At 47.3% G+C, this 24,988-nt stretch overlaps 1 protein-coding gene and 1 long non-coding RNA gene across 3 annotated transcripts in view; both read left to right on the top strand.

Annotated features, from left to right (window-relative positions):
* Positions 1 to 14,943, top strand: part of NR3C1 (nuclear receptor subfamily 3 group C member 1) — a 69,515-nt gene extending 54,572 nt beyond the window's left edge. For both annotated transcript variants that reach the window (XM_086470975.1, XM_086470974.1), the window contains exons 6-9: positions 1,474 to 1,618; positions 10,381 to 10,511; positions 13,514 to 13,671; positions 14,555 to 14,943. In XM_086470975.1, the coding sequence (XP_086327101.1) occupies positions 1,474 to 1,618; positions 10,381 to 10,511; positions 13,514 to 13,671; positions 14,555 to 14,707 (587 nt within the window). In that variant the 3' untranslated portion in view covers positions 14,708 to 14,943. The remainder of the gene's footprint in view (positions 1 to 1,473; positions 1,619 to 10,380; positions 10,512 to 13,513; positions 13,672 to 14,554) is intronic.
* Positions 14,944 to 15,090: 147 nt separating this feature from the next.
* On the top strand, positions 15,091 to 17,197 carry LOC147414810 (uncharacterized). The gene is made up of 2 exons (XR_015183816.1): positions 15,091 to 16,186; positions 16,596 to 17,197. It is a non-coding gene; the product is annotated as an uncharacterized LOC147414810 (long non-coding RNA).
* Positions 17,198 to 24,988: the final 7,791 nt, after the last annotated feature.

The raw sequence follows: 24,988 nt of genomic DNA, 5'->3' as shown, positions 1-24,988 counted from the left end.
ACCCAGTAAGTTTGAAATAACACTCTGCTTGTATTTTAGAGTAGTAAAGGGTAGTTACTGCTGTCTCCAAAGCCAGAAGGTTTTTTCTGAAGTTGTTAGACATACCAAGTTTTGTTATATATCCGTCTGCTGAATGCGGTCTGTTTGCACATCTTCAGGAGGCAGCACTGCTATCAGCTCTTCAGATGTCAGCTGCTTAATAAAATTAAATAAAATCAATTCAGTCTGAATTCAGACTTTAACAGTGATTCAGAATGGCACAGTATTTTCTTGCTAAATGTAGGCAGGATCTAATAGGAACTAGTGTTGCAAATTGAAAGCTGCCTACATTTTAAGACTATTTGAGACCAATTTTCAGATTTTATGCATTTCCTCATTGTTTAATTGTCTCTTTATGCTACACACTCTTACAAGATGAGAAGCAGTTAATGATGGTAACTAATTCAATACATATTTTGTAAAGTTCAGTGTACAATTGTTGTAGAATAAGAGCAAAATTTGACATTAAGCCATTTATTGTCTAGCGGGCTGCTCCCACAAAAAGTAAAAAATACTGTTATTTTTGGAAGATAGCCCAGTGAATTATAGTGTATATTAAATATAATTGTTGTCTTTTGTAATCTAAGTGGCCATCAGTTCCAAATAAGCACATGCATATATTCTGGGGGTTTTAATATTACATCCCTTTTTACTGTGTGTAGCACTGATTGAGCGTTATCCTTCTGGTGCTCTGTCCGTCCAGGCCGTACCTGACATCGTGGTTGTCAGAGCCCAGGGCTTCCCATGGGCATGGGCTTTGTGGATGGGGTGCTGAGAATTTGTCTTGAAATGCATATAAGTGTGACTATAATGCAAAGTTCAAGCGTTACACTTTCTGTTGCTCTCTTTTGCCTATTTTTCTGTGGTGTTTATTTTGTGTGGTTGGCAGATAGACATTCAAACCAGCTCCAGGGTGAGTTACACGGCAGCTTTCTAGTCAAACCTCTCAAGTCCCATAAGTAGCCATATTGTCCAGGAGGCGTGATTTGAGTCCTGTGGTTACGAACGCTTCATTTCTACATATGCAAAATTTTGAATAGGCAAAGGATTCCTTACTGGTATGAGAAATACTTGAATGTCACTTGAGGAGCTGAACTTGAAAGTGACAGTGAAATTTTGCACCCCTTTTAAAGTGCATTTTTTTTGTCCAGCAAGAACTTTCTCATAAGAAACCTCTTACTGTTACAATTTTTTTTTCTTCCACCAAAAATCCAATCTAAAATACTTGACTGAATCAGATGATCATAGTATAGCAAGAAATTTTATTGCTGTTTCAGGTACAGTCATAACAGTTAGAGAAGTTTTACAAGTGGTGGTCTACATTGACAATACAGAAGTCGTGCTTATGATAACCGTGGTCCTTTTCCAAGTTGTGGGAGGGTTTGGTTGGTTTTTTGCAACCAGTGCTGTCACACCTCAATTTTTATTTTCCAGGTTTCCGAAATTTGCACCTGGATGACCAAATGACCCTTCTGCAGTACTCGTGGATGTTCCTGATGGCTTTTGCTTTGGGATGGAGATCGTATAAACAATCAAATGGAAATCTCCTGTGTTTTGCACCAGATCTGATCATTAACGAGTAAGTAAGACGTGAGTCACTTCCCAGGTTTCTCAGGCTGATACTAGACTCCACGCAGTATTTCTGGGGTTTGCACTTGAGGGTTGAATCACTGGGTAGCAAATTCTTGGAGAGATCACAAATCAGTCTGTCATTTGCAACTTGTTTTTTTTTTTAGCAGATTGCTTAGCGGTTTTAAGTCAAATGAAAAAAAGGTATTTTAGATATTAAGCGTATTGATATCAAGAAGTTTTTGTGGGAGGTGTTTGTATTAAAACGTTCCATATTGTGACTGTTCCTCACCGTTCGTTATAATCATTCATTTTATCAGAGCCAACACAGTTGGAGCTAAAAATATATCTGGGATGGAGAGAAAAGTTTGGCAAATGGCAGAATGTTCTGCATGATTATTGTATAAAAGCGATAGTGTGGTCCCACCAGTTTCACCGAGTTCTTGATCAGTTAAGCATTTCTGTCTGAGCTTGATTGAAATCTGGCTAAAAAGACAAGGTTACAAATGCAAAAACCTGTCTGATGGCCCGTCACACTCGTGCCTTTTGCTTGGAAGCCATTTTAGCAGTTGTGTCCTTCAGCTCATATTTTAAAAAGCTGCTTCTCCGAGCGGGTGGAGGAGTGTCCGCGAGGTCTGCCGGAGACCTTGCAGGCCAGCTTCCAGTCTCGCAGTGCCCGTGGTGCCAGCAGGGCTGACAAAGCCTGCCGGGGCGTTTTGTCTCTGCGGTGAAGTCGTTGCTGATGGTGTTCTGTGGGTGTGCGTCTCTGAGGCTGCTGGCCAGAGCCCTTCGAAAAACTCGCTGTACCCATCGGCAGATCCCAGTGAGCGCAGTGCTGTCACTACAGATTTGCCGTTTCTTTTTTCGTGGAATAGCACAGTCCGTTCGTGGGGACTAAAACGCATAAATACGATCATGTGGGGCCTTTGACACGTACAAACAAAAAACTTTTTTAGCATCACAGTTTCACGGACAATAATTTTAAGTGATGCAAGTGACAAGGTGGTAGTGGTGCCTCTTTTTCTGTGTTTAAAATGGAGGGAGTACTAGTCCCTTTGGCATGCTTTGAGACAGTAGTCTTAACTTTTTTGTTCCTATTGCACTTCAGTATCAGTTCTCCCGATTCTTTTCTTTGTTTAAAAAAACTATTACATTTTCTGTGAGATTAGCCATTTACATTTCAGACTGCTGCTTTTTCATGTTTATTTATTCCCTTTATTTTTTTTCAATACAAATATTTGCATAGACTTTTATAAACTGTAATTATTTCTTTTTAATAATATTTTTCCAAAGAAGGTGAGGAGCAGATGACAGGTCAGGGCCCATCTGTGTACTTACATTTATTAAAGTTCTTGGAATATGTCTCTGGAGTACAATAGTCTCTGTGTGGTGGAATTGAAATAATTGGTGTTGTCACTAATAAGCATAATAACATCTAATTTGCTTTAAGTCAGAGGTCTCCTGCTGTCTTATCAATGGTTCAAAACCACAGAGCTTTACAACTGAGTATGTGTAGGTACTCATTAAAAAAAAAAACCCACACCTGCAAGGGTAATCCTATTATACTAAATATTAATTCTCAAATTCATTACAGGTTTGGTACCTAAATTGTTTATTAAAATGACATCTGTTTTCAGCAAAATATGTAGACCTAGAGAACAGCAGTTTCTTCTCCAGTGTGCTACAGGTTCCTGATAAAACTCTCTGTGGTCGTAACCTTTAATGTACCGTTCATCAGTAAAATACAGCCATCTCGGAGTTCAGCGTGACGAATGCTGAATAATACATAAAACCGCTGCTTGAGTTGTAAGCAGCTTATGAAGCGTGGTACCGCAGGGGAAGCCAGCGGGGCTGTGCCACGGGGGAAGCTTTGCTGGTGCTGAAATGTTGCACAGGACTAGGGAGACATAGTGGACAAAATGCACTTGGATTTTAACGACCCGATCTGTCCCCTCTCTCTGCTTGATATGTCACTCAAAAGGTAGTACTGCGGTACATCTTACCCCCTAAAAAGCGGTCTGAGGTTTGTTCGGTGCTGCTCACTTGTATGTGTCTTAGTGATCTTTCACCCAGACAACTCCTTCCCACCTCTCACCCACCCACCACCACTCCCCACCCCTAAAGCTCTTGCTTAATGTTTTAGGTGCGCTAGAAACAGGTCCAAGGTAGAGTAATAAGTTAGCTTTATTTGATGTAAGAATCAGATGTTTGTTAAACTGTTAACCATTATAAAATAAATAAAGTAGTATCCTCTAAAAGTCAAAACAACTCCATTACTCGATAATTCTAAAAACAGTTGTAGTATTTAATTACATTACAGTGAATTCTCTGGAATAATAGGAAAAGAGTGAGTTTTTTCCTCGTAAGTTTTAAAGCTCAATTCCTCTAAATGCAGTTACGCGTAGGTGTTGTGTGTGTAACAGAATCAGAACCTTTGTTTTGATTGTCTGAAACCTAGGATCGTGGTCAATGTTACAGTCAACTGAAGCTGTCTGCATCGGATTTTGGCTTCCAGTTCGGAAGTTTCAGGTTTCTGCATGCAGACAGAGGTATGAGCTGTTCAAACTTGCAATTTTTGACATCTTCAAGTGACATTTTTACAGATCTGTTCTTTGTATGAAGAATTTGTTGTGGCTTCATATCTATTAGTTGCAGTTTTAAAAGCGTTATTTCAGTGGAGGACCAGAACGAAGTTACATGTCCTTACCCGTACTGTGTCAGAGGCAGTAGTTCCAGGAGGTCTTTCGTCTCTTCAAGCTACAGCCTTTAGATTAATGATGTACTTGTTTGTACTTCCATTTAAGAAAAACAAGTTGAGGAGTTGGCAGAATCTTCCAAGCCTCACATGAGCCCCTCATGCAGATTTGTGCCATTTCAGCCTTTCAAAATGGCAAATATTCCCCTGGATGAGTTTTCAGTTCTGTTGCGGAATTTGAGTTTACACATCAAACAACGTTGTGTGTATCACATGCTAGAAGTGTGCATATGGAATTACACATATTCAAATCTCAATTAGTGTGTTTTGGTTTTTCAATACATTTAGCCTACTTTTCACCCAAAAAAATTACTTCAGTTTTTCTTACAAACAGTTGACCCTCAGAAGGGTCATAAGAAAAGTATAGGTCTTAGTACATACAATGTAAATCAAGAAACAGAACAGACAAGCATCTTATTATCACATTATTTCTTTATATTCCTCTGTAGCTTCGTTACAGCATTAAACTAGAGTTGGTCTCAAACCACGTCCTTTGTGCCACCATTACCTGTAGCTGGGAGCAGGCTGACGCGGGTGAAGCACTCGGGGTGTGAATGCAGCCTGAGTTCCTGAGGAGCCGTGGCAGAGAAGTCAGTGATACTTGGTCTGCCGAGAGCTGAGGCGGCGTGGCCAGTGTTAACGAGGGCGGGGGGAGCAGCACACAGCAACAGAGCGCGCAGTGCCTTCTGCTGCGTTGGCTGTGCCCTTACAGATGAGTGCAATTCGTTCCATTTTCATTTTCTTACATGGGTTTCAGATGGATTTCTAGAAACCACTCCTGTTCCTGGGCTTTGAAGACTTGTCCTCATATTTGGAACAGTTCAGTGTCTTTACCTTCAGGAAGAGAAACTCTGTCCTTGAAGGGTTCTCCAAGCCTGGGTGATTTGAATGGCCATGACTGCAAAATACTGTTTGAGAATTCTTCATGGGAATAATGAGATTTTCTTCAGTTTCATGTGTCTGCTCAAGCACCCGAGTAACATCAGTCTTCTGTGCATTCATCCTTGCACCAACCCTCTCCAGTTATTGCTCACTTAGATGGAGTAGCAGGATCCACTGGCTCATGTTGACACTTTTCAGGCAACTGTGTGTAACTGGGCTGTGCATAAAGAACGTGTCTAACCTGGTAAGAGGTTTGTCACGCTACATTTTCAGCTGACAGATCCTTAGGATTTATAAATATCTTACCATGAGTGCACAAAAACCTTCCCAGGAGTTGGTGGGTTTGTTTTGCTCAGCGCTCAGGTAGCTTCAGCCGTGGTGGTGCTGAATGCCACTATTCATTAGCAGATTGAATAGAATCTACCATTGTGGATTTCTCCATAATTGAATTTTCCAGGTATCATCGATGCAGTCTGTGGTGGGAAACAGAATTAAACTCTGTTGTTCTTAAGTCTGAAGCTGACAGCCTAGTCATTTGACCAGTCTTCTCCTAAAAAATAAGAATTTATTGAATATTCCAATTTTAAATCTGTACTGCTGTCATTCAGGGGAAAACAAAACAAAAAGAAAATCATCCACTGTATCTCAATAGTGTTTATCAATATTGGATATCGAAAGTTAATACGTCTAGGGTTGGGTAGGGTGGGTTATAAAGTTGCTGTGGTACGAAAATAAATCATTTCCCATAGCATTTGTTGGGTGCAGAAAGGTTCACCATGCGCACACATGGCATTGTTTTCACTCCATACGGTTATGCTGCAACTGTACAGCTTTCAATTTGTTGATCTACAAAACCAGAAAGGGGGAAAGGTGAGTTTCTGAAGATCCAGCCATTGTTTCCACAAGAATACAGATTGTTTCATCATTCTTCCTGATTCCATTTTTGCTGGGCTCTTGGCTATTCCAGTTGATCCAGGTCTCACAACGAAAGCCCCTTTCTCTCTCCCTCTCTCTGAGCTGACTATGGGGAGCTGGAGCGATGCAAGCTGCCTGCTGCCGATGCTCACCCCACGAGGCGGGGACGGTCCCTCGGCCAGCACCTGCCCCAGCCTGCAGGGAGGGATCGGCAGTGAGGGCTCCTGGCGCTGCTGAACCTGGGCAGGATGGTGGGAAGCACTTGGTGCTCCCTTACAGCCGATAACCTCTTGGGTGGCAGGTGCTGCCCCATCCCCTTTCCACCTCAGGCGACAGGAAAGCTGCCACTGCGCTGCACAGGCACACCTCAGTCCTCTAGGGTGTAAAACTGGTGTTTTCCAGCTAATGCTCTGCACAGGGAGAAACTACAGAGCAGCCACTGACAGGTTTTCCTGTCCAGGCAGGTCAGGGGGAGAGGTGGGTCTTACTCAGCTCTTCGTCAGGGGAGGAGCAAAAACGTATTTTAAGTTATTTTAAGGCTTTGGAAAATATTTTAGATTTACATTTCTATATTTCATTTCTGGGTGGAAGTAATATGTTTTAATGGATTATTGTGTGACTATTCAGTAAGCTTATCATTTTACATTTCAAAACAATAAAAATTATTTTTTTTTTAGGGAGGTATGTCTATACTGACTGGCAATTTTATGTATAATATATGTATTTTTATACACACATACCCCCCCCACTCAATTCAGGTTGTCAAAAGGTTTGGCAGCTTAACAAATCCTAGGCTTTAGACCATCATTTAGTAATCAGCTATGGTATAAACCTGTGATTTTGTAGTATTGTATGGCTGTTTCCATAGTTTGTGATTCAAAACACGCTTTTGTTGGAACAATATCAGCTTTAGGCCTCTGGCTATGTCACAGTGTACACAAGGTTACAGTGAGCAACAGTAGCTGACACCCAGTTGTGTTGGTCAAGTAGCAAATGCTGTTTAATTCCTGCCCAGCTTGAGAAAGAGGTTCTTGGAAGTCCTGTGGCTTAGGATTCTGTTTGCATGCCCATCATCTTAGCTCTTTGCTCTTCTTAGGTTTGAGGTCAACTCCTTGGTCTCATTTGTCCTTGCAATATCCTCTGCCATACAGAGTGTCTGTACTGGTGTTATTTGAATAGAAAGACAATAACAAGTGATTACAGTTTTATAAGCAATGTAGTAATCAGTTCTCTGATTCCCAGATTTTTTCCCGAACACTCTTTTGTAACTCATTCTGTGGAGTTGGTATCATCTGTTTTTCAGAATACCAGCATCTTGTTTATGATTTTTATTCCTCTATAGACTTAGCTGAACTAAATGACTCACAGCGGTGTTGAAAATCATCACATGCTTTTATCATCAACATGCATCCCCCACAGCACGCCCGTGAACGTCCCGTGTGCGTTACATGGGCTTTCGTCGCGCCAAAACTGCAGCGAAGGCCCGGCTCGCCTCTTCCGTTCGGAGGCAGCTGGTACAGAAGCAGAGGAATGTCAGATACTTCCAGAACAAGAAGGTGATTCAAACTGGACTGTGTCTACGATCTCCAGAGCAGGCCCACGTCAGAGCGATAGCACACCGTTAGTCGGCCGTTTAAGTCCCAACTTGTACGAACGGCCAGAACTGCAAAGGCTGGAACTGCGGCCGTCCGCTCCCTGGGGCTCCCCGGGCCCGGCTCCCCTGCGCCAGCGGCCCCCACGGGTCTGGGGGTGCAGGCGACCGCCAGGCCTTGAGGCTTCCCCCGGGTTGCCAGCCCCGAGTATCGCCAGAGCTTGGCTTGAAGACTCCACGCCGTCAGCGCGGTTCTGTAGGTGGTTTCTGCTGAGAAGAAACCACATGTGTTGTCATCGCTAGTATCTATTTTGATTAGCCCAGTATAGTGCCTAGTTTATAAGAATTATGTCTGGTTTATGTGTGGGCAAATTCAGTCATACCGTTGCTAAATGCCCTCTGCAGAGCGGGGTACCGCTGCAACTGGGCAGGGAGTGAGACGAGAGCCCCACCGCCCCCGCTCTGCTCTGGGCCTTCGGTCTGTGACTCGACCCGGCCCCTCGGCCAGCCCCCCCCCCACGCACAGCCCTGCGGCCCCTAAGATCATCCGATGCGCTCTGGCCAGGAATCTGCGGGGGCAGTGTCTGGGACCACCTCCCAGACCCTTTGCCAGCATGAGGGGCTCTCCAGCGCATCAGCTGCTCTCTGGGTCTGACACAGCCTGAGCCCGCTGCCCTCCGGGGCATAGTGCAGAGCTCATCGGCGCACTCAGACTCCTCCAAAGGGAGGAGGGGCTGTGTTTTACTCTCGTTTTTTGAGGACTGCAATTTTATAGCCTTGGCATTACCAAAAATCTGCGTGTCTTCATATCGATTCTCAGACTTGTGGTGACGATTGCGTTTACAGCAGATAGAAATAAACGGCAGGCTGACCCATTTCATAAATGTTTGTTTTAACCTTCTGCCCAGAAATGGTAATAGTTTTACATGAGGAAAACTGCTGAGCCCTGTTACAGAATGCGTTTGAATTGCTCAATCTGAAATATGTCAGATGCCCTTTGATACCACCCAGAGGGGTGAGGAGAAGATTTGCCAGGCGGGCAAATAGTGGCTTTGTGTCAAATGCCCTGAGAAACACCCTACAGCCGAACAGCTCACACTCACTCTGTTTCATGCAGCATAACCTGGCAGCTGCTTTGCATTCTCCCTGTTCCTCCTTGGCTCTGGAAGGCCCCGTCGCGCCGGTGCTCCGAGGCTGGTGCTCGCGCAGCTGTGGATGCCGTTTGTGCGAGGCAGTGCCACGCGTGAGCCTGTTGCGCTCAGGAGGAATTATCCTTCATTTGGACAGGATGGGGGTTTAGACTGGTACTTCATTGGGGTTTAATACCGTTTCGGTGGCTTGTGTTGCTTTCTGTCTTTCATCTGAACTCCTGTTATTCTCAGGATTTTGCACCTTAAGAAAGGTGCGTGTTTCTTCTTGCTTTCACTTAGGGTTTCTGAGGATGCTTGCGAGGGTACATGTTACAACTCTCTTGTAGGGCTAAGAGAGGGAGTACCGAGAAATGTTAGCAGCTTTGGACAAATTGGTGTAGTCTCGTAACCAAATCTTACTCTTAATTTATACTGGGATTCAATTTTCTGTCTGTCTTTGTTTAGATGATAATATTGAATAGGTGGTGTCTTACAAAAGATGATGCATCATTAATGAAAAATAAATTGCGGGCATCACTGTAGAGAGATTGTATAGTCATTGCGTTTGAAATGCACTATTTTGCCTGTCTGTCTTCTCTCCAAAATTTAAATGGAAAAGCAGAAATCTCTCTTATGCTCTTCGGAATTAATGTGGGGTTTTTTTATTTCCCACCCAAAACTGCAGTCCTGCAGTATTCACAGTACCCAGCTATAAAAGCACCTGTAAACAGGATTGTTGTGTCAGGTGAGGGACTAAATAGGGAGTTCCTGTCCTGATGCAGGGTTTCATTAAAATAGGAAAAAAATAATAATAATTTATAAATACATAATGTTTGTCACTCTGATTTGAAGTAAGCACTTCCCAGGATTTTCCTTTGGTTGCCAAACTTTCCATTTATGGGTAGAAACATTGTGCTGTATAAAGGTAACAACCTTTAAGTGCAGTGCTAGGCATCTTCTTAAGAATGTAAAAGGAAGGAGAGAAGTATAAAGTCACTTTGAAAATCAAGAAGTTACGGCAAGTTGATGCTATCACTAGTGAGCAAGTGCATGTTACATTTAGGTGGGCTTCTCAAAGGTGCTGAAATCTCATCTCATCTCTTAGTAGAGTGTACCACCGTGTTTCTCTAGGTGGATTAAATACCTTGGGACTGCCAGACTTCAAGAGGGTTGTCACACAGTGCCTGAACTTGATTTTTGTGTCGAGTTTGTGATGAACCGTTGTGTCCTTGGTAAAGACGGGCTTCCGTCACACCGCTGGCGTGTCATACGCCGTGCGCCCCTCGTGCTGCAGTGCTGGCCCGGCCGCTGGGTGCAGGCGATCGCCCTGAGTGGGTTCACTGAGAAAACCAAAGATTGGTTTGCTGCGAGGTGGATCGTGTGCTGGCCTGTCATCTGCCTCTGCAACCCCCCTCTGCTGCTCTTGAATGAAGCGTGGAAAAACTCAGAATTTTTAGCTAGCTAGACATTTAACTAACTTCTGTACTCTTGTTTCTCAGGCAGAGAATGAATCTACCCTGTATGTATGAACAATGCAAACACATGCTCATGGTTGCTCGAGAGCTCTCACGGCTTCAAGTCTCGTATGAAGAGTATCTCTGCATGAAGACGTTGCTTCTCCTCTCTACAGGTAGGTGACTAGTTAAATACCTGTGTGAACAGCGTAAGTTCAACTCACCAGCATTATGACTGTTCGTGTGTAACTTAAAATTATGTTTAGGTATCTGATAGCAAGGAAAAGTCAAAATGTTGTGCTTGGCACCTGATCAAACGGGTTAGTGAAGGAAATTCTGCTTTTAGCAGATAGAAGACGTTCATGCTAAGGTGTTACGGATCGTGTTCAGAACTTCCCGAGTCCAACAGAGGGGCCTAACTCAAAATTGTAGTTTGAAATTCTTCAAAAATATATAAATCACATACTGGCTGAGGAGCTCAGGACCTAAAGAAATGGGCAAAGCTATGACTTTGTGCGCATAAAATAATAAACCAACACTCGAGCAAACCAAAAAACCCCCCAAACAAAACAACAACAAAACCAAAATCACCACCACCTGTGAGGAAGTTCTGATCTGGTGAAGCATTTTGCCACCCTAAAAGTTGTCAAACTCCCCCAAAACTTACTTTAAAATTGTTAAATACAACTACAGCTTTTTACGTTTACACCTAAAAAGTATATGGTGGCTTTACAGTCGATATCATAAGGTAGCTCTGGCACATTAGATACATCTCTCTAATCTGTCTAGTATCTAATGTACAACATGATGGTTTTTGTGTCTCTGCTAGGATATGCTGTGGTTAAAACAAGTCACAGCTTAGTAAAATTCTGTTGTCTGTGCTGCATGAAACGTCAGTGTCAAAATAGTCCTTTTTGGAATACGCAGAACACACCAGTATGAAGCACGTCCAGCACTGGTTTTGCCCCGTGCTCACACCCACTGGTACCCGGTGGGTTTTTCCTCCCTGTGTGCAGCAGCGCTGTAGCTCAGCTGCAGCCCTGCCTCCGTGGCAGTCCCGGGACTCGGCAGTGAATAACGTGTGTGTGTGTGTGTAGGGGTGAGCTGGGTGCCCCGCCATGCCCGACGAGGCCTGTCTGAGCAGTCACAGGCCGTGCCTGTCCTGGGGACATCCCGTCCGTGGCCATCACCCACCCGCTACCCGCAGGACTGAGCAAGCTGCAAGGCAGCAGCTGTAGCTTTCCTGGAGCCGCTGCTGCTGCTGCTTCACAGGAGATTATTTTTGGTTTAGTGCAGCGACAGGTATACCAGCACGCTTTAAACCTCTCAGTGAGAGCAACAATGCAAGTAAAGATTTTGCAGCACGGTATTTCTACATCGTCAAAAATACGTAGTTCTAAAAATTTTAGACAGTCCGTTACACTGAGGGCTCAAACATTCCTTATCTTCAATATTTCTGGTGAATAATAGCATGAGTTCTGAGAGACAAATGAGAACTTGCTAGCTTTGGGCTTTGCCCTGATGGAAGCGGGAGGGCTGTGCAGCCCAGCGAAGCCCGGGGTGGTGGGTGCGGGCGGGCAGGGGAGGTGTCGGGTGCCGCGCGCCGTCGTGACCAGTTCCCCCCACGCAGCCTCGCCTGCCAAGCCCAGAACTGGGACAAGGGCTCTTTTGAGAGGAAACTTTCAGCTCCACACTGCCCCGGGCTTTGTAGGAACTTGAAACTTCCCCAAAACTGCAGATTTAAAGCAGTTTCTGAAATCTCTCCTGAAAATTCCTCAAGTGTTTTGGATGTGGTTCAGGCCAACTTTCCTTACGGGAACTGGAAATTTCCTTAAAGGCGTTTCCATGGCAGAAACTGTGAAGAGGCAACCCTCGTAAAACTGAGCCCATTCACCAGTGAGGTGTGGCGAGCACCAGTGCGAACCAGCGGAAAGCCTCTTTGCTGTGTTCGCAGTAAAAGACAATGTATTTTTGCATTTCTTTTCCAGCACATACATTGTGTAAGTGGTACGCTGTGGAACTTCTGAAAATTGAAGAGCTGAAATTCATTTAGCTTTTTAATCCATGACTTGGCAATTTTAATTTTTGTTTATTGTGTTTCTGTGTAAGTTTTCCAAGAGAAGAGGAAGAGGAGGAGGAGTGAAACAGGAATCCCACGCGGGTGTAGACGTGTAGCTCACAGACCTTTTCCATTTAAATTATTGAAGCAACAGTTGATGTGTTGTCATCTCCTGTGCAGACAAGGCAGACAAGATGCTTCACTCCCAACATCTCACAGATGCTGACAGCATAGCGAGGGTTGGGTATTTTAGGGGAGGGAGTGTGCTTCAGTGGCCTCTTTCTTCAAAGCTCTCTTGCTTTCAGTCAGCTTTGTCTCAGCTCTCTTCCATTATCCTCAGCTCTTTCCATTCACTTCTCCAAGGTGATCAAAGGCTTCAAATCAAGCACCTTAAGGACCATCCTTATGCCTGATTTGTCCTGGTCGCTTAATAGTCCTTGGCCTTCAGAAGGACCATCCTAGTAGGAGGATGTAGGCACAGGAGCTTGACCTGGATTTGGGTCTGGATACAGGCCTTGGTCCCCACGCCTTGGGTTTCTAACCCCCAGCTCCTTCTCCTCCAGCACTACCTCGATGTCCCATCCCTATTCCAAGAAGCTCTGCCCGAGACCCGAGGCCTCTTGGCTTGGGCAGTCAGCGTGTTCTCCAGTCTCTCCGTTGCTGCCTTGCCTGGGCACGTTATTTGATCCATGTCAGGAGCCTTGGAACTAGATGATCTTTCACGATCCTTTCCGAGCCAAGCTATCCTGTGATCCTAGCCTTGCTCTGCCCTCGGCACGCGGGATTTTTACAGAATCTTTCCAACGTCATGTTTCCCCAGATGTCGAGAACGTGGGAGCTCCAGCCCTGGGGGTTCTTCATCAAAGCACTTCCAGGGCTTAGTGTTGTTGCCTCCGTGGTCAGGCTCCCTTCCCTCTCTTTCTTGTTGGGACACCTTTGGGTTGGGTTGGTTTTTTTCCCAGCAGCCCTGTGCTATTTGTCCAGCTAGTCACCCATCTCGCTTTCCTCGTCTCTCAGCTGCCATTTCATTAAGTCCAAGTCCTTTTCCTTTTGGTCATTTTTGTGTAACTGATGCAAGAGAAATGTATAATGTCTTAAAGGTTCGTATCAATGTTTCAGTTCCGAAGGAAGGCCTGAAGAGTCAGTCTCTGTTTGAAGAAATTCGTATGACGTACATTAAAGAGCTGGGAAAGGCCATAGTGAAGAGAGAAGGGAATTCAAGCCAGAACTGGCAGCGATTTTATCAACTGACTAAACTGCTGGACTCTATGCATGATGTAAGTTCTTCAACGACCGCTGTAGAGGTTCCAGATAAATTAGCGCGGGGTTGTGACAGTAATCCCCTCTATCCTGTCATTTAAAGGGATAAATACTGGGGGGGAGGGCGGGGGGAGGAGGAGGCTGCCATGCTCCCCTGCTGTCTAACTGAAAGAGGTGACCATGGTGCTTTCAGGCTGTTTTTGCGGTGTTCTCCGCAGCAGTTAATTTTATAATTAATAAAAATTTCAGTCTCTTTAGTTTTTCAGAACAATGTTGCTTTAAAATGGAGGAACTCGGAAATGGTAGATGGGTTTGCAGTAGTAGCAGAGATGTGCCGTTTCAAACCAGTACTATCTCAGAGACAGACTATTCAAGAATCTATGGTATTGTTTGAAATGGTGTTAAAATAATGCATCGGTGCTACTTTTAGTATTAGGAGCAGTCTGATTTTGCAGGGGATTTCAGAATTCAGCCTCTGAAAGCGGTGTGTGCTCTAAATTGTCCATATAGTAGGAGGTAGTTCCAAGTAGTCTTTAAGCTGGCTAAGGCCAGGGAAACTGTGAGACCTCGGGACTATTTTTTTTTTTCCTTATTACTGTACCAGGCACCTGGAAAGACCTTGTGAAGCTCCTCCACACGTGTGTTATTTATGTACTAGAGCGGGAATCGGTACAAAACCTCCTCAGTATTTGTAGGGACTTTGTCCGGTCTCGTCACTCGTTTTACGCCAGAAGCAGAATATACGTCGTGGCTCAGTGGAGGAGGAGCGTGCGTGTCCGCCCTGCCTTGCGCCCTGAGCGGGCCTGAGCCGGGCAGAAGTGGGGTGGAAGGAAGGATGTCGGTTAATAGTTCTTCTGTGCGTGTTCGTGTGAAAGTAATGATTTGCTTTATCACTTGTAGGTGGTTGAGAATCTTCTGAGCTTTTGCTTCCAGACATTTTTGGATAAATCCATGAGTATTGAGTTCCCAGAAATGTTGGCAGAAATCATCAGCAATCAGATACCAAAATATTCAAACGGAAATATCAAGAAGCTCTTGTTTCATCAAAAGTGACTGCCTTAATACAAAAGGGTTGCCTTAAGAAAACGTCAAATGATAGCTTTTTTTTTTTTGTAAAGAAAAAACCTACAGAACTTGTTAATTTTGTCCTTGCAGCGGTGTTCCTTTTGTAATTATGCACTACATGTGGTTTACAGAGGGCCAAGATTTAGGCTATAGAAGCAGCGGATTTCACGTTTGGTAAATAACTGGGGAGAAAGGAAAGGAAAATAAATCTTACTTGTCCGAAATTATGTCTCTCCCCTTGTGCAACATCCATGGATGCATCAAAACCACCGGTGACAAGATCTGTGTAACGAACATTCTGCTAATTAATTTCTGCAGTTGGCTGGAGACAATTTTCTAGGCGCTTTTTTTTTTTTTTTTTTTTTTTTTTTTTTAAGTAAAGTGTTTTGGATTTTTTTTTTAAAGTTAAGGTAGCATTTTGGTTTATGCATGTAACCTGAAGAAAGTTTACAAGTGTATATCAGAAAAGGGAAGTTGTGCCTTTTATAGCTATTACTGTCTGGTTTTAGCAATTTCCTTTAACTTTATATACCGTGAACGAGGCTTGTTCATTTTTTCTTACATAATTTTTTTGTAATACTTCAAGATGCCTATTGTACAGCTGGTTTTTTAAGGTGGGGCAGCTCGTAGCTTTCCTAAATGACCTCTAGACAGTAATCATTGAGTATATTCGTGTGAAAATGGGTTGGGCTTTTCTAACCTGATAGCTTTGAACTGTCAAAGTGACCATAAAAATTAGGCATTTTGTAAGGGCCAGGGTGGGGGGGAGAACACTCTCAAATCTAATTCAAATAGTTGTGAATGAAACAAAGACTTTTGTTACATGTGCAAAAGTGTCGGATATGCAGATTCAAAGAAAATTAACCCAGTCCTAACTGGATGTAAACGAGCAGGTTATTTTATATGTGGGGGGAAAAAAAAAGCCTGATTTTTGCATATAATGCAACAGCCATAACTATGAGAGTCATGGGCTGCATTGATGCCAAGAAGATCAGTCCTGACTGCCCATCAGGAAATTTTCAGGAAAATATGCAGAGCTTAAGAAAAGTTTACTTCTGTGTGGAATTTTCTATACACTCAAATCGATCATCGTACAAGTACGTGTGGAAAAACACCATTGACTTGGGAGGCACACGTGTAACGACGCCCAGCGGTTTGGTTTTGTTCTCTTTTCTTGTACCGATCCCAGAAACCTTCTCGTGGGTGAGATGTTTCCCGTCGTGCAGGCGGCGAAACCGAGCGGCGGCGCCGGCTGACCCTCGCTCGGGAGGCTCCGGCTCCGGCGCGGGCGGTTAGAGACCCGTTTTCCCGCCTCCGCCTGCCACTGGCTGGTTCATCCTCTTTCCTGGAGAGCAGGAAAGCTCCGCTACTGATTTCGTGGTCTTAGAGTCGTACGTCCAACTTTCTGTCTTTGTAAGGCTGCATCCCTTCATACTGAATGACGAGCGTGCCATAAAACTACCATAGGTCTGTGAACTTCTCCTTGTTGCCATTGATGAGTATATTTTAAAACGTTTAGAAGCTGTAGTAGCCTTTTCTACGTGCACCTTAACGATTTTCTGTATCTCAAAATTTAAATATTTACTATGCCACTCTAAAATTTGATTTTTACTCAAAGTGGCCAGCTTATTTGTGTAAGAGAAACAAGAAAGATCCTCTGATAAAATACAAAACCTAATATATTTTTATATTTAGTTATAGTTTCAAATATGTATAACCAGTATATTCGCTGATCCGAGAAAAGAAGGGAAGGGCTACTGCAGCTTTAAGAGCAATTTATTAAATGATTGTAAAATAGCTTGTATAGTGTATAATAAGGATGATTTTTAGATGACAGATTGCTTTATCATGATACATGTAATTATATTTTTTGTAGGGGTCACAAATATGCTGAACGGTAACCCGTACAAGTCGTGGTGTGTCTGGAGGTAGCGCGGAAGGCATCGGTGGTCAGGATCCAAAGACGAACTCTGTTCAGAAAGGAAAACCTGTGTTCAGGGGGTGTTTGTAGGGTTGGGTTTATGTTTATCGAATCACTGTGTAACAATTGGAGTCGGAGCCCGGGTGGACTGCTCCTGTCTGCGTGGTCGGTCACCGCGGGCGGCTCGCTGCGGAGCCAGACCTCCGCTGCCGGGGCCGTGGGGCGGGGAGGTGCGCCTGGGTGCAGGCACACGCACAGCTTGGAACAGACGGGGTTAATTTCATATACAGCCTCACCTAGCGCAGCAGAAACAGCTCCACAATTTGGCAATAATAGGCAAACAGGTACCAGCAATATGTAAATACCGAGCAGAGGCTGTTGGCAGTACACTAGTGCGTTTCTATTGTTCAGCAGAAGCTCGTTTCCAAGTGAAATAGGAAACTAAATTTTCATCCTTTCTTAAATCTCTTTTTGAATGTTATACCTATTAAAGAAAGATACTATATTCAGTACTTTGGAGTAAAATATCATCTTTAATAAAAAAAAAAAAAAGGTAATTCTCTCCTTTTTGTTCTGTAAAGAACATGTACATTTTGTAACAGTTCAGGTCAGGTCAGTATTTGAATTCCAACTTCCAACCCAACGCGGTGGAACGATTCGCGCGGCCCCTGGGAGGCGCAGGCAGGAGCCCCGTGCTCTGCGGTGTCAGGGGGGCTCTTCAGCTCGGAAGAGGCTGCTCTTGCTCTAGAGAACGTCTGTAAAACCTGCATCCCCGGACACCTCGGTCTGAGCTGGTGGGACTGGGCGCAGGCGTGCCGAGATACCAACCTCCACGTGTTTGCCCGCGGGACGGTGACTGGGGAGCGCGAAGAAGCAGTGACAGGAGGAGAGGTGACAGGAGGAGAGGCGCCCGGCCCTTGTCTGTGTGCCTACGTGTTCATCCGTGGTTGATGGATTTGGGAAGGGGGGGGGGGGGGGGGGAACTGTGACGTGAGGAGAATCGTCCTGTACATGCTGTTGAGTTGTGATTGACCGTTACAAACCCGTAGTGCTCGTGTCGGCAGTGAGCAGTCCGTGTTCTGTGTATCCGTAGTCCTTGTAACAGTGGGTAGTATCTGCACTCTGGATAAAGCAGGGAGAACTCTGACTCCGTCTGTGCAGTGCCTTATCACAAAGTGCATGCATCCGACCGAGGGACGGCCGCGCCGCAGCTCAGGACACACGCGGGACTCGCCCACGGCAGCGCTGGGAATGGCCTTACTGGGATGGAGAGGGGAGGGGGGGCCTGGGGTGAGGAGCTTTGCAAGGGGGAGGGAGGGGGCTGGGAAGAGGTGCCAGCCGAAGCCGAAAAACGACCTTGCCATTTGCACAGAACGAGGTAGAAAACGGGAGGAAGTGCCTGGATGAACGTCAGTGAAATCCCGTTTCCCATAGTCGAACTTGAGCGAGGGAGGACTCCGGGGTCGAGCCTTAGAGGGAGAGTTTGGGAAGTTCACCTGTACCCGACGCTAGCTGAGCTCTAGCCTGAGCCCCGGCGGCAGCCTGGTGTTGCTGAGCCATCCACGTCACATAGGAACCAAATTTCCAGGGAAGGATTAGGGCCTCCGACACCGGCGAGAGGCACTCGTTTTCCGAGGAAAGGCTGTGTGCATGAAAATATCCCCCACCTCCACCCAAACTCGCATAACAGCATAGAGTCAGCAACGTGTCATTATTCTATTTTGTATATTAAACAAAGGATATATGCTGGGGACAAATCCTGTATCATACCTGTGTATGGCATTATTAAAAAAAGAAAAAAAAATCATTATTTTTATCACAGTAATTTTAAACAGCATAAAGAAATTAAACCAGTGACTCCTGTTTAAAAATAAAAGTTGTAGTTTTTTATTCATGCTGAATAATTCTGTAGTAACAAGTCTGTAGTTTTCACCTACTCAGTGAACTGTTGGACTGTAAAAGCTTGTGTGGAATTGTTGAACATTTATTTTTTCATTTAAATTTGCTGTTCTGGTAATACAAAGCCACACATCTGTACAGAAGTTGCAGTAAATGTGAGCCATTTACAGCAATGCCGAATAATGGACAGAAACCATATAATAAAATTCTGCTTTTTTCATTAAATGGATCCAAAATGCTTTTGTGGAGTTCTTGCTCTGTCCGTGGGAAGGATCGTTACCCGAGCCCAGTCACTCCCTTTACGGAGGTTCCGTTATTCGCCTCGTGCTGAAAGTTACTTCTGTTAAACCCAGTTGCTGCCATCGTGAACATTTGGGGCAGTTTAGTTTGGATTAACAATTTCATTGCAAATCCTCACTGGTGTTTCCCAAACCTTGCCGGATTTGCCATCGCAGCCCTGGTGTCTGTGTCCCGGCAGGGAGTCGGTGCCGCGGTGTTCTGAGCAGCTCGGGAGCGGGGCCGGGCACCAGAGGGAGGGTGTGAAGAGAAAAACGGCACAAAGTTTATTTAGAAAAAACCCAAAACGGGTCCCAGGGTGGCTGGGGTCCCCTCCCCCAGGGGCTGGGGCTGCTCGGGTGCGCTGGGGGCTGCCCGCCCCTGCGGGGCTGCCCCTCCGTCACCTTTCAACCCTCCCTTTGGGGTGGGATCCTTCGGGCCCTGTGTTCTCCGAGGGGTTTGGGGGGCTGTGTGATGCCCTGCCCTGCCCTGGGGGGTGAGCGGAGCCCCCTGGAGCCTTTCGAAGCAGCGAGGGGCAGAAAGCGGGTCTGGGGGGACGGGGTTGGGACACTGATCCCGGGTAAGGGCTGCGGGAACCCACTGGAAGGGGTTCAGCTTGGCCCCATGGGACGGGACCCAGCACAGCAAGGTCATAACTTCCCAAAAGCGGAATTTAACCAAGCTTGTGAAGAAGTATCTCCTAAATCAGCGACGCTGGAAAACACCCGTGTGTGGCTGTGGCGGGGTGCTAGCGGCATCATGCTTGGCACTCGGAAGGTCTCGCAGCCCCAGAACAAAAAAACTGCAGTAAAATTCTTCCTTTCCTGCCACGTGACCATTTGAGTTTCTAAAAAGCAGCGTCGTATCTTCAAACCATCAGTAAATAACACGTCTGGATTTTTTTCCTTAACACAGCTCACGCCTTTGCCCCACTGAATGGCGGTGTGAGAGCTGTGCTATAATAAAATCTGGTTTAATAGCGGCATAAAATGCCAACTTCCCAGCAGGGAATGATTTCTTTGAATTGTTTGCAATTAAAACAAAGGCTTACATAAATTTCGCTTTGGTCCTTCCCGAGCTCGATGGCTGTAGGTTGGGATCAGAGGCAATACAGGAACGGGATTTATGATAACAGTGTTTATTTCTGGAACAATTATGAAGAGATGCTTTAAGGAGATACACCAGATATTGAGATAAAATAACGGCTTTCTGGCTCCCGCACCAGCTCACCCTCTCCTGCGCACGCCCCAGCAGAGCCCAGCAGTGACCACGGGTCTTCACCCACCGCCCAAAGCCCGATTTGTCCCCTCGCATCTACAAAACTATTCACATCACAAGGATCGGCGAAACATGCGGTACCAAACCAGAACCCCCTTTGTTGCAGGGTCTCTGCATCTCCCCCATGTGCCTTCCCCAATGGGGACGTGGTGCTCTCCTGCCTGCCGGGGGATCGGGGTGCGGAGCTACGGGGAAGGGGGCAGCACCTTCCCTCTCGCTTGGCAGCGCTTGCTTGGGCTCAGCCTTCCACAAAATTCTGATGAAACTCAGCATGAGATTGAAATTTGTGATTTTTGTTCTGTTCACACCATCCCAACAGAACGATGGAATCTCAGACTGGGTTGGAAAAGACGCCACAAATGCCTTTTTTCACCTTTTTTTTGTCATTTAAGCTTTCCCAGCTCGAGCTCCCGAGGAGCACCCTCCCTGCCCCCTTGTCCCCCACCCGGTGCCCCGGGAGAAGCGGCCTCATCCAGGCACCCGTGACCTGCCACCAGCGCCTTTGGGGGCCTTTGCCAGGCGGAGCCATGGAGCAGACCCTGGCGGCCGCTGTCCCCCAGGCCCTGCGCCGTGTGGGCGCCCATCGGTGACAAACCCCCGGGTACCGGGTGCGGGACCGCGCGCCCAGCGAGGGCACCGGGCGGCTTCGCTTGCACGGGGTTGTGCCTCACCAAGCCTGGTTTGAGTCCTCGTTGAGGTCACTGGTCATCTCGTTTATTGGTGGGCCTGAAAGTATTACCACAGAATGTGAGTGTATATCATACGTGATTGCATGGAACACGTGTACGTTTCAAAATAATGAGGTGTAAACACTCGACTTGTCAGAATGTGGCTGGAGGAGCGGTAATGAGAGAAACCCTCTAAAGGGGATTAAAAATTCCTTGATCTCAAATGCCCGAGCCCGTGGCACAGCCGATAAAACCTTGCTCTGAAGCAGAACTGGAGGAGTGGCGGTAACGGTGAGTGTTCGTGTTCAGTGCAAGTAAGGATTCGGTAAGGCCGGGCTGGATGGGGGTTGGAGCACCCTGCGCTAGTGGAAGGTGTCCCTGCCCATGGTGGGGGGGGGTGGGACTGGGTGGTCTTTAAGGTCCCTTCCAACCCAACCCGTCCTGTGAGTCCATGCATACGTCACGGGCTTGGCACAGCTCCAAAGTGTAATTAAGGATATTCTTTGAGGTCACAATAGGGAACTTTTACGTTTAAAAAAATAACAAGTAAGTAGAATCCTTCTAATTACAGGCTCCCTTGATTCAAGATCAAACCACATGAAAAGATTGAAGGAAAACTGCTGACACAGCATCTAATACGGCCACTAATTGCATTGCTAATGCGATAGGACGGGGGTTTTACTTTCTGCTTGATGTGATACGTGCTGAGAAAAGTGACCTGTTGCGCCCAGTTAAGCGAAGTGGGCACAGCTGGGACGGGCTGGTGGTGGTCGGAGCAGCAACTGCAGGAGGAGCTGAGCAAGGAGGGGGCTTGGATCCCCCCCAGCCCACCACTGACCCCAGCTCCTTCTCCCCCGGCAGCTCAGAAAATCCGTGCTTGGGATTTTGTTGGTTTGGGGTTTTTCTTCCCTAACACTTGCTGGGCAGTGGTTTGGTGTCAGCTCTAGCGGGACGGTTCTTTGGCTTAAGCAGAATGAGTGCGAGCGGGCTCGGCCTCGGGCTGCTGTGGGGCTGCTGGTGTGACCCAGTGAGCCGCGGCGGGCTCCGATGTGCGGGAAGCCACGGGTGTCCCTGGGGAGGGCAGAGCAGGTGCCGGGCAAGCGCTTTCCCCGCAGGACTCGTGGTCGCCGGTGCTGCAAGGCTGTAGGCACGGACGGGCTGCCCTGTCCCCCCGGGAGCAGCACAGTCGTGCCCACCCTGGCCACTGCCTGCACGAGGCTGGGGACACAGGACAGGGGACATGGACCACCCCAGTGTGATGCACCAGGACGAAGTCACTGATAAAGTGACCTGGAAAAACAGAGGCTGCCAAGGGACTCAGGAGCTCTGAAACCGTAATATTTGTCCAATAAGCCATTAAGAAAGATTATCTGCCCAAGGAATAGTCACAAATTGTTTGACAAATAAGTTTCCCTTGCCTGGAGTACGGCGCTTTTGCCGTTCCCCCTTACAGACAGTGTTATCAATGCTGCTCCACCAAGGGTCGAGCCGTGTTTTTCACATTACCAAACCATCAGTCACTCTTTAATCGCAGCCGTGGCTGAGCAGGACACACATCTCCGCCACCAGACCATGGGGGGCTGAGCCGGCCGTCCCCATCCCCCCGCGGGTGCCTGCCTCGGCCACCAGCCCCACCGCGTCCGCGGCTGTGCTCCAGCAAGAAGCAACCCTGAGTTAAAAGCTGGCATTTTATAATTCCTCATTTCTTTCATGCTCTTTTCATTTCCTTTCTGCCTTGCAGGCTGTGCGCCTGTAGCCGAGCTGCAGCACGACTGCACGTGGTCCTACCCCAAACGAAAAAAGCACCTTCCTTCAAGGCTCAAACCAGAGCAATTACCGAAAAACCAAAAAAAAATCCAACCAACCCAACCCAACACTTGGCAAACCAAGAGAAACCCGATGGACGCTGCTTTCACTCCCTCCCCCTTTCATGGAGCTGCTCCTCCCCGGGTGTGGGTCAGGCCCCTCGCCCGCCCGCCCCCCTCACCCCAAATCCTGCCCTACTGCAGGACGCAGGGCCAGCGGGGCCGAAGGGGTGTGGGGTTCCCCCCTCAGGTACTGGGGGGTGGCTCATGGTGCCAGTGCCCCTTGGTGTCCCCCCGCCACGGCCAGTGCTCGTTCCCATCGCAGCCGCCCACGGCTGCTGGGATTTGCTGAGCATAATGGGTCTGAAAAAGCTCAAAGCTGTTGGTCTAAATATATCATTGTTGCTGGGGAAATAAATAATAAACAGAGGAGTGATTATGATCTTACGGTTTAATTGGTTCTCCTTATTGTGGCTGGAGGGCCGTCCCCGGGTGTTTCAGAGGAGCAGGCATTTCAGGTACCAGGACAACACAGAGCAGCATTTATTTAACAAATAAAGCACAACCAAAACCAAATTAAATAAACAAACAAACAAACCAACCAACCAAACCAATGAAGTAGAGGCAGGCACAGGCCAGAAGCAGCACGTGCATTTCCCAGTCCCAGAAATGTTCATGGTGGATTACGGCTGCAGCAAAATCAATAAGCTGCAAAAAGGCACATGCACAATATCTACAAAATCCGTCAGAGTAGGAAATGAAAGACAACGACAGCTCAGGCTGGCATGGGCTTTGCCATCCCTCCCCTACGCGTGCAGCTCTGCAAAGGCGAGCTCGGATGGGGTGATGCTCTGCCCCAAGGGCCCAGCCCTGGCTGGGTGCTTCTCTGTCGGCAGTAACCTGCGGGTAAACAGCGTTGGAATAAGCTGGTTTGCACAAGAGCTGCTCCAGCAGCCACTGGAAATACGAGTTAAAAGCAAAACCCACAACCACTTGCTGCAGCGGCAGGTCCCGGCTGGCCGGGCTGTGGGGCCACGGCAAGTCACCAGCCCCACTGTCCCCACCGGCCCCACTGTCCCCGCCGGGCCAGCCATAGCCCCAACCCCTCCGGGCTGGCCCCGGGCACCTCCTGCTGCGGCAGATTGAGCCCCAGCAGAGGCATTTCCCCGCGCAGGGTTGAGAACAGCGTTTCCCGGCTGCCCGAACAGCGGGGACCAGCCGGCGAGGCTGACGGCGGTGTCCCATCGAGTAGAGACCAGAACTCATCTCTCTGGGGGGCTCCAGCCGCTCGCTTGCAACCACTCCCCCCCCGCCCCCCCCCCCCCCCCCCCCCCATCTCCCAGCGAGTTTTGCATGAAGCTCATTTTTTTTGCTTCGGTCAACAGGAGACTTTGCTTCTCATCCTGGTTTGACGCGTTCGGAGCCTGCCGACCCCCCAAGTGCTGCGAGCCACCGGGAGGGCGGCTACAAGCGGGCACGACGTGAAGCCCCGCCAGGGTCTGGAGGCTTTCGCAGAGGTGACCGTGCCCTTCGCCTCCGCCACGCCAGCACCGGGGCGGCCATGCCACCTCTTCCCACCGGGGCAGAGCCTCCCCGTGCCCCTGAGCGGGATATCACCAGGAATGAAAGCCGGGATTAAAACCGAGCAGAGCAAAGGGCGGCAGGGTGGGCGCTGCACCCCCGGAGGGAGGGGGGGTGTCCTGCCTTCGCTCCGAGTCACGTTTCACTGTTCTGGTGCTCATTTGCGGTGCCGGTTATGTCTTCTCTATTCTTAACCCGCAGGCGGTTGTTAAAGAAGCTCTGGTCAATTTGCAGCTGTTTAATTGTCTGATTGTCTGGGGTAACCGGCTGGACCTTGGTGTAAAGCAGGAAAGGGGGAGCCACAGGCAGGACACGGTGCTCTCGTGGAGCTGTGGGGAGATGGGCCGCGTGTCGGCAGGGACGCAGACCCCTTGCTGTGGAGACGGGTTTTATTTAAACTCCCGCGTCCAGACCATCTTCGCTGCCTTCCACATTTAATTTGAGCCCCGCGGCAGATTTCCAGGGCTCCCGGCTGCTGGGGTTCCCCCCCCCCCCCTTCCTGAGTGCGTCAGTGAGTTTTAGAGCATGGGTGCGATTTTTCTAGACCCCTTTGTCTGAGGTTTAGAAGCAAGAATAAGCTTCATTAACAGGAGGGAGGATTTATAATAAGTAATAGCTAGGTGCTACCTCGTGAGCTGCCAAACTGTTGTGCTAAATTACAAGCTGCTTTGCCGTGCTTGTCTTCAAATGATCAGCTCCTCACCCAGAGAATAGAACTTTAAATGGCTATTTCTTAAAAAAAAAAAAACACCTCGCTTTTAATCTTTATTTCCCAAAAGCTGAAAATTTGCATTAGCCCAAAGTACGAGCTATAATTGCTTTGAGGTTTCTGGTTCGTTAG

The sequence above is a fragment of the Leptosomus discolor genome, chromosome 10 (assembly GCF_034619465.1).
Source record: "Leptosomus discolor isolate bLepDis1 chromosome 10, bLepDis1.hap2, whole genome shotgun sequence".
Classification (NCBI taxonomy): domain Eukaryota; kingdom Metazoa; phylum Chordata; class Aves; order Leptosomiformes; family Leptosomidae; genus Leptosomus; species Leptosomus discolor.
The sequence above is the reverse complement of the archived record's forward strand: the minus strand, read 5'-3'. Positions and strand labels throughout refer to the sequence as shown.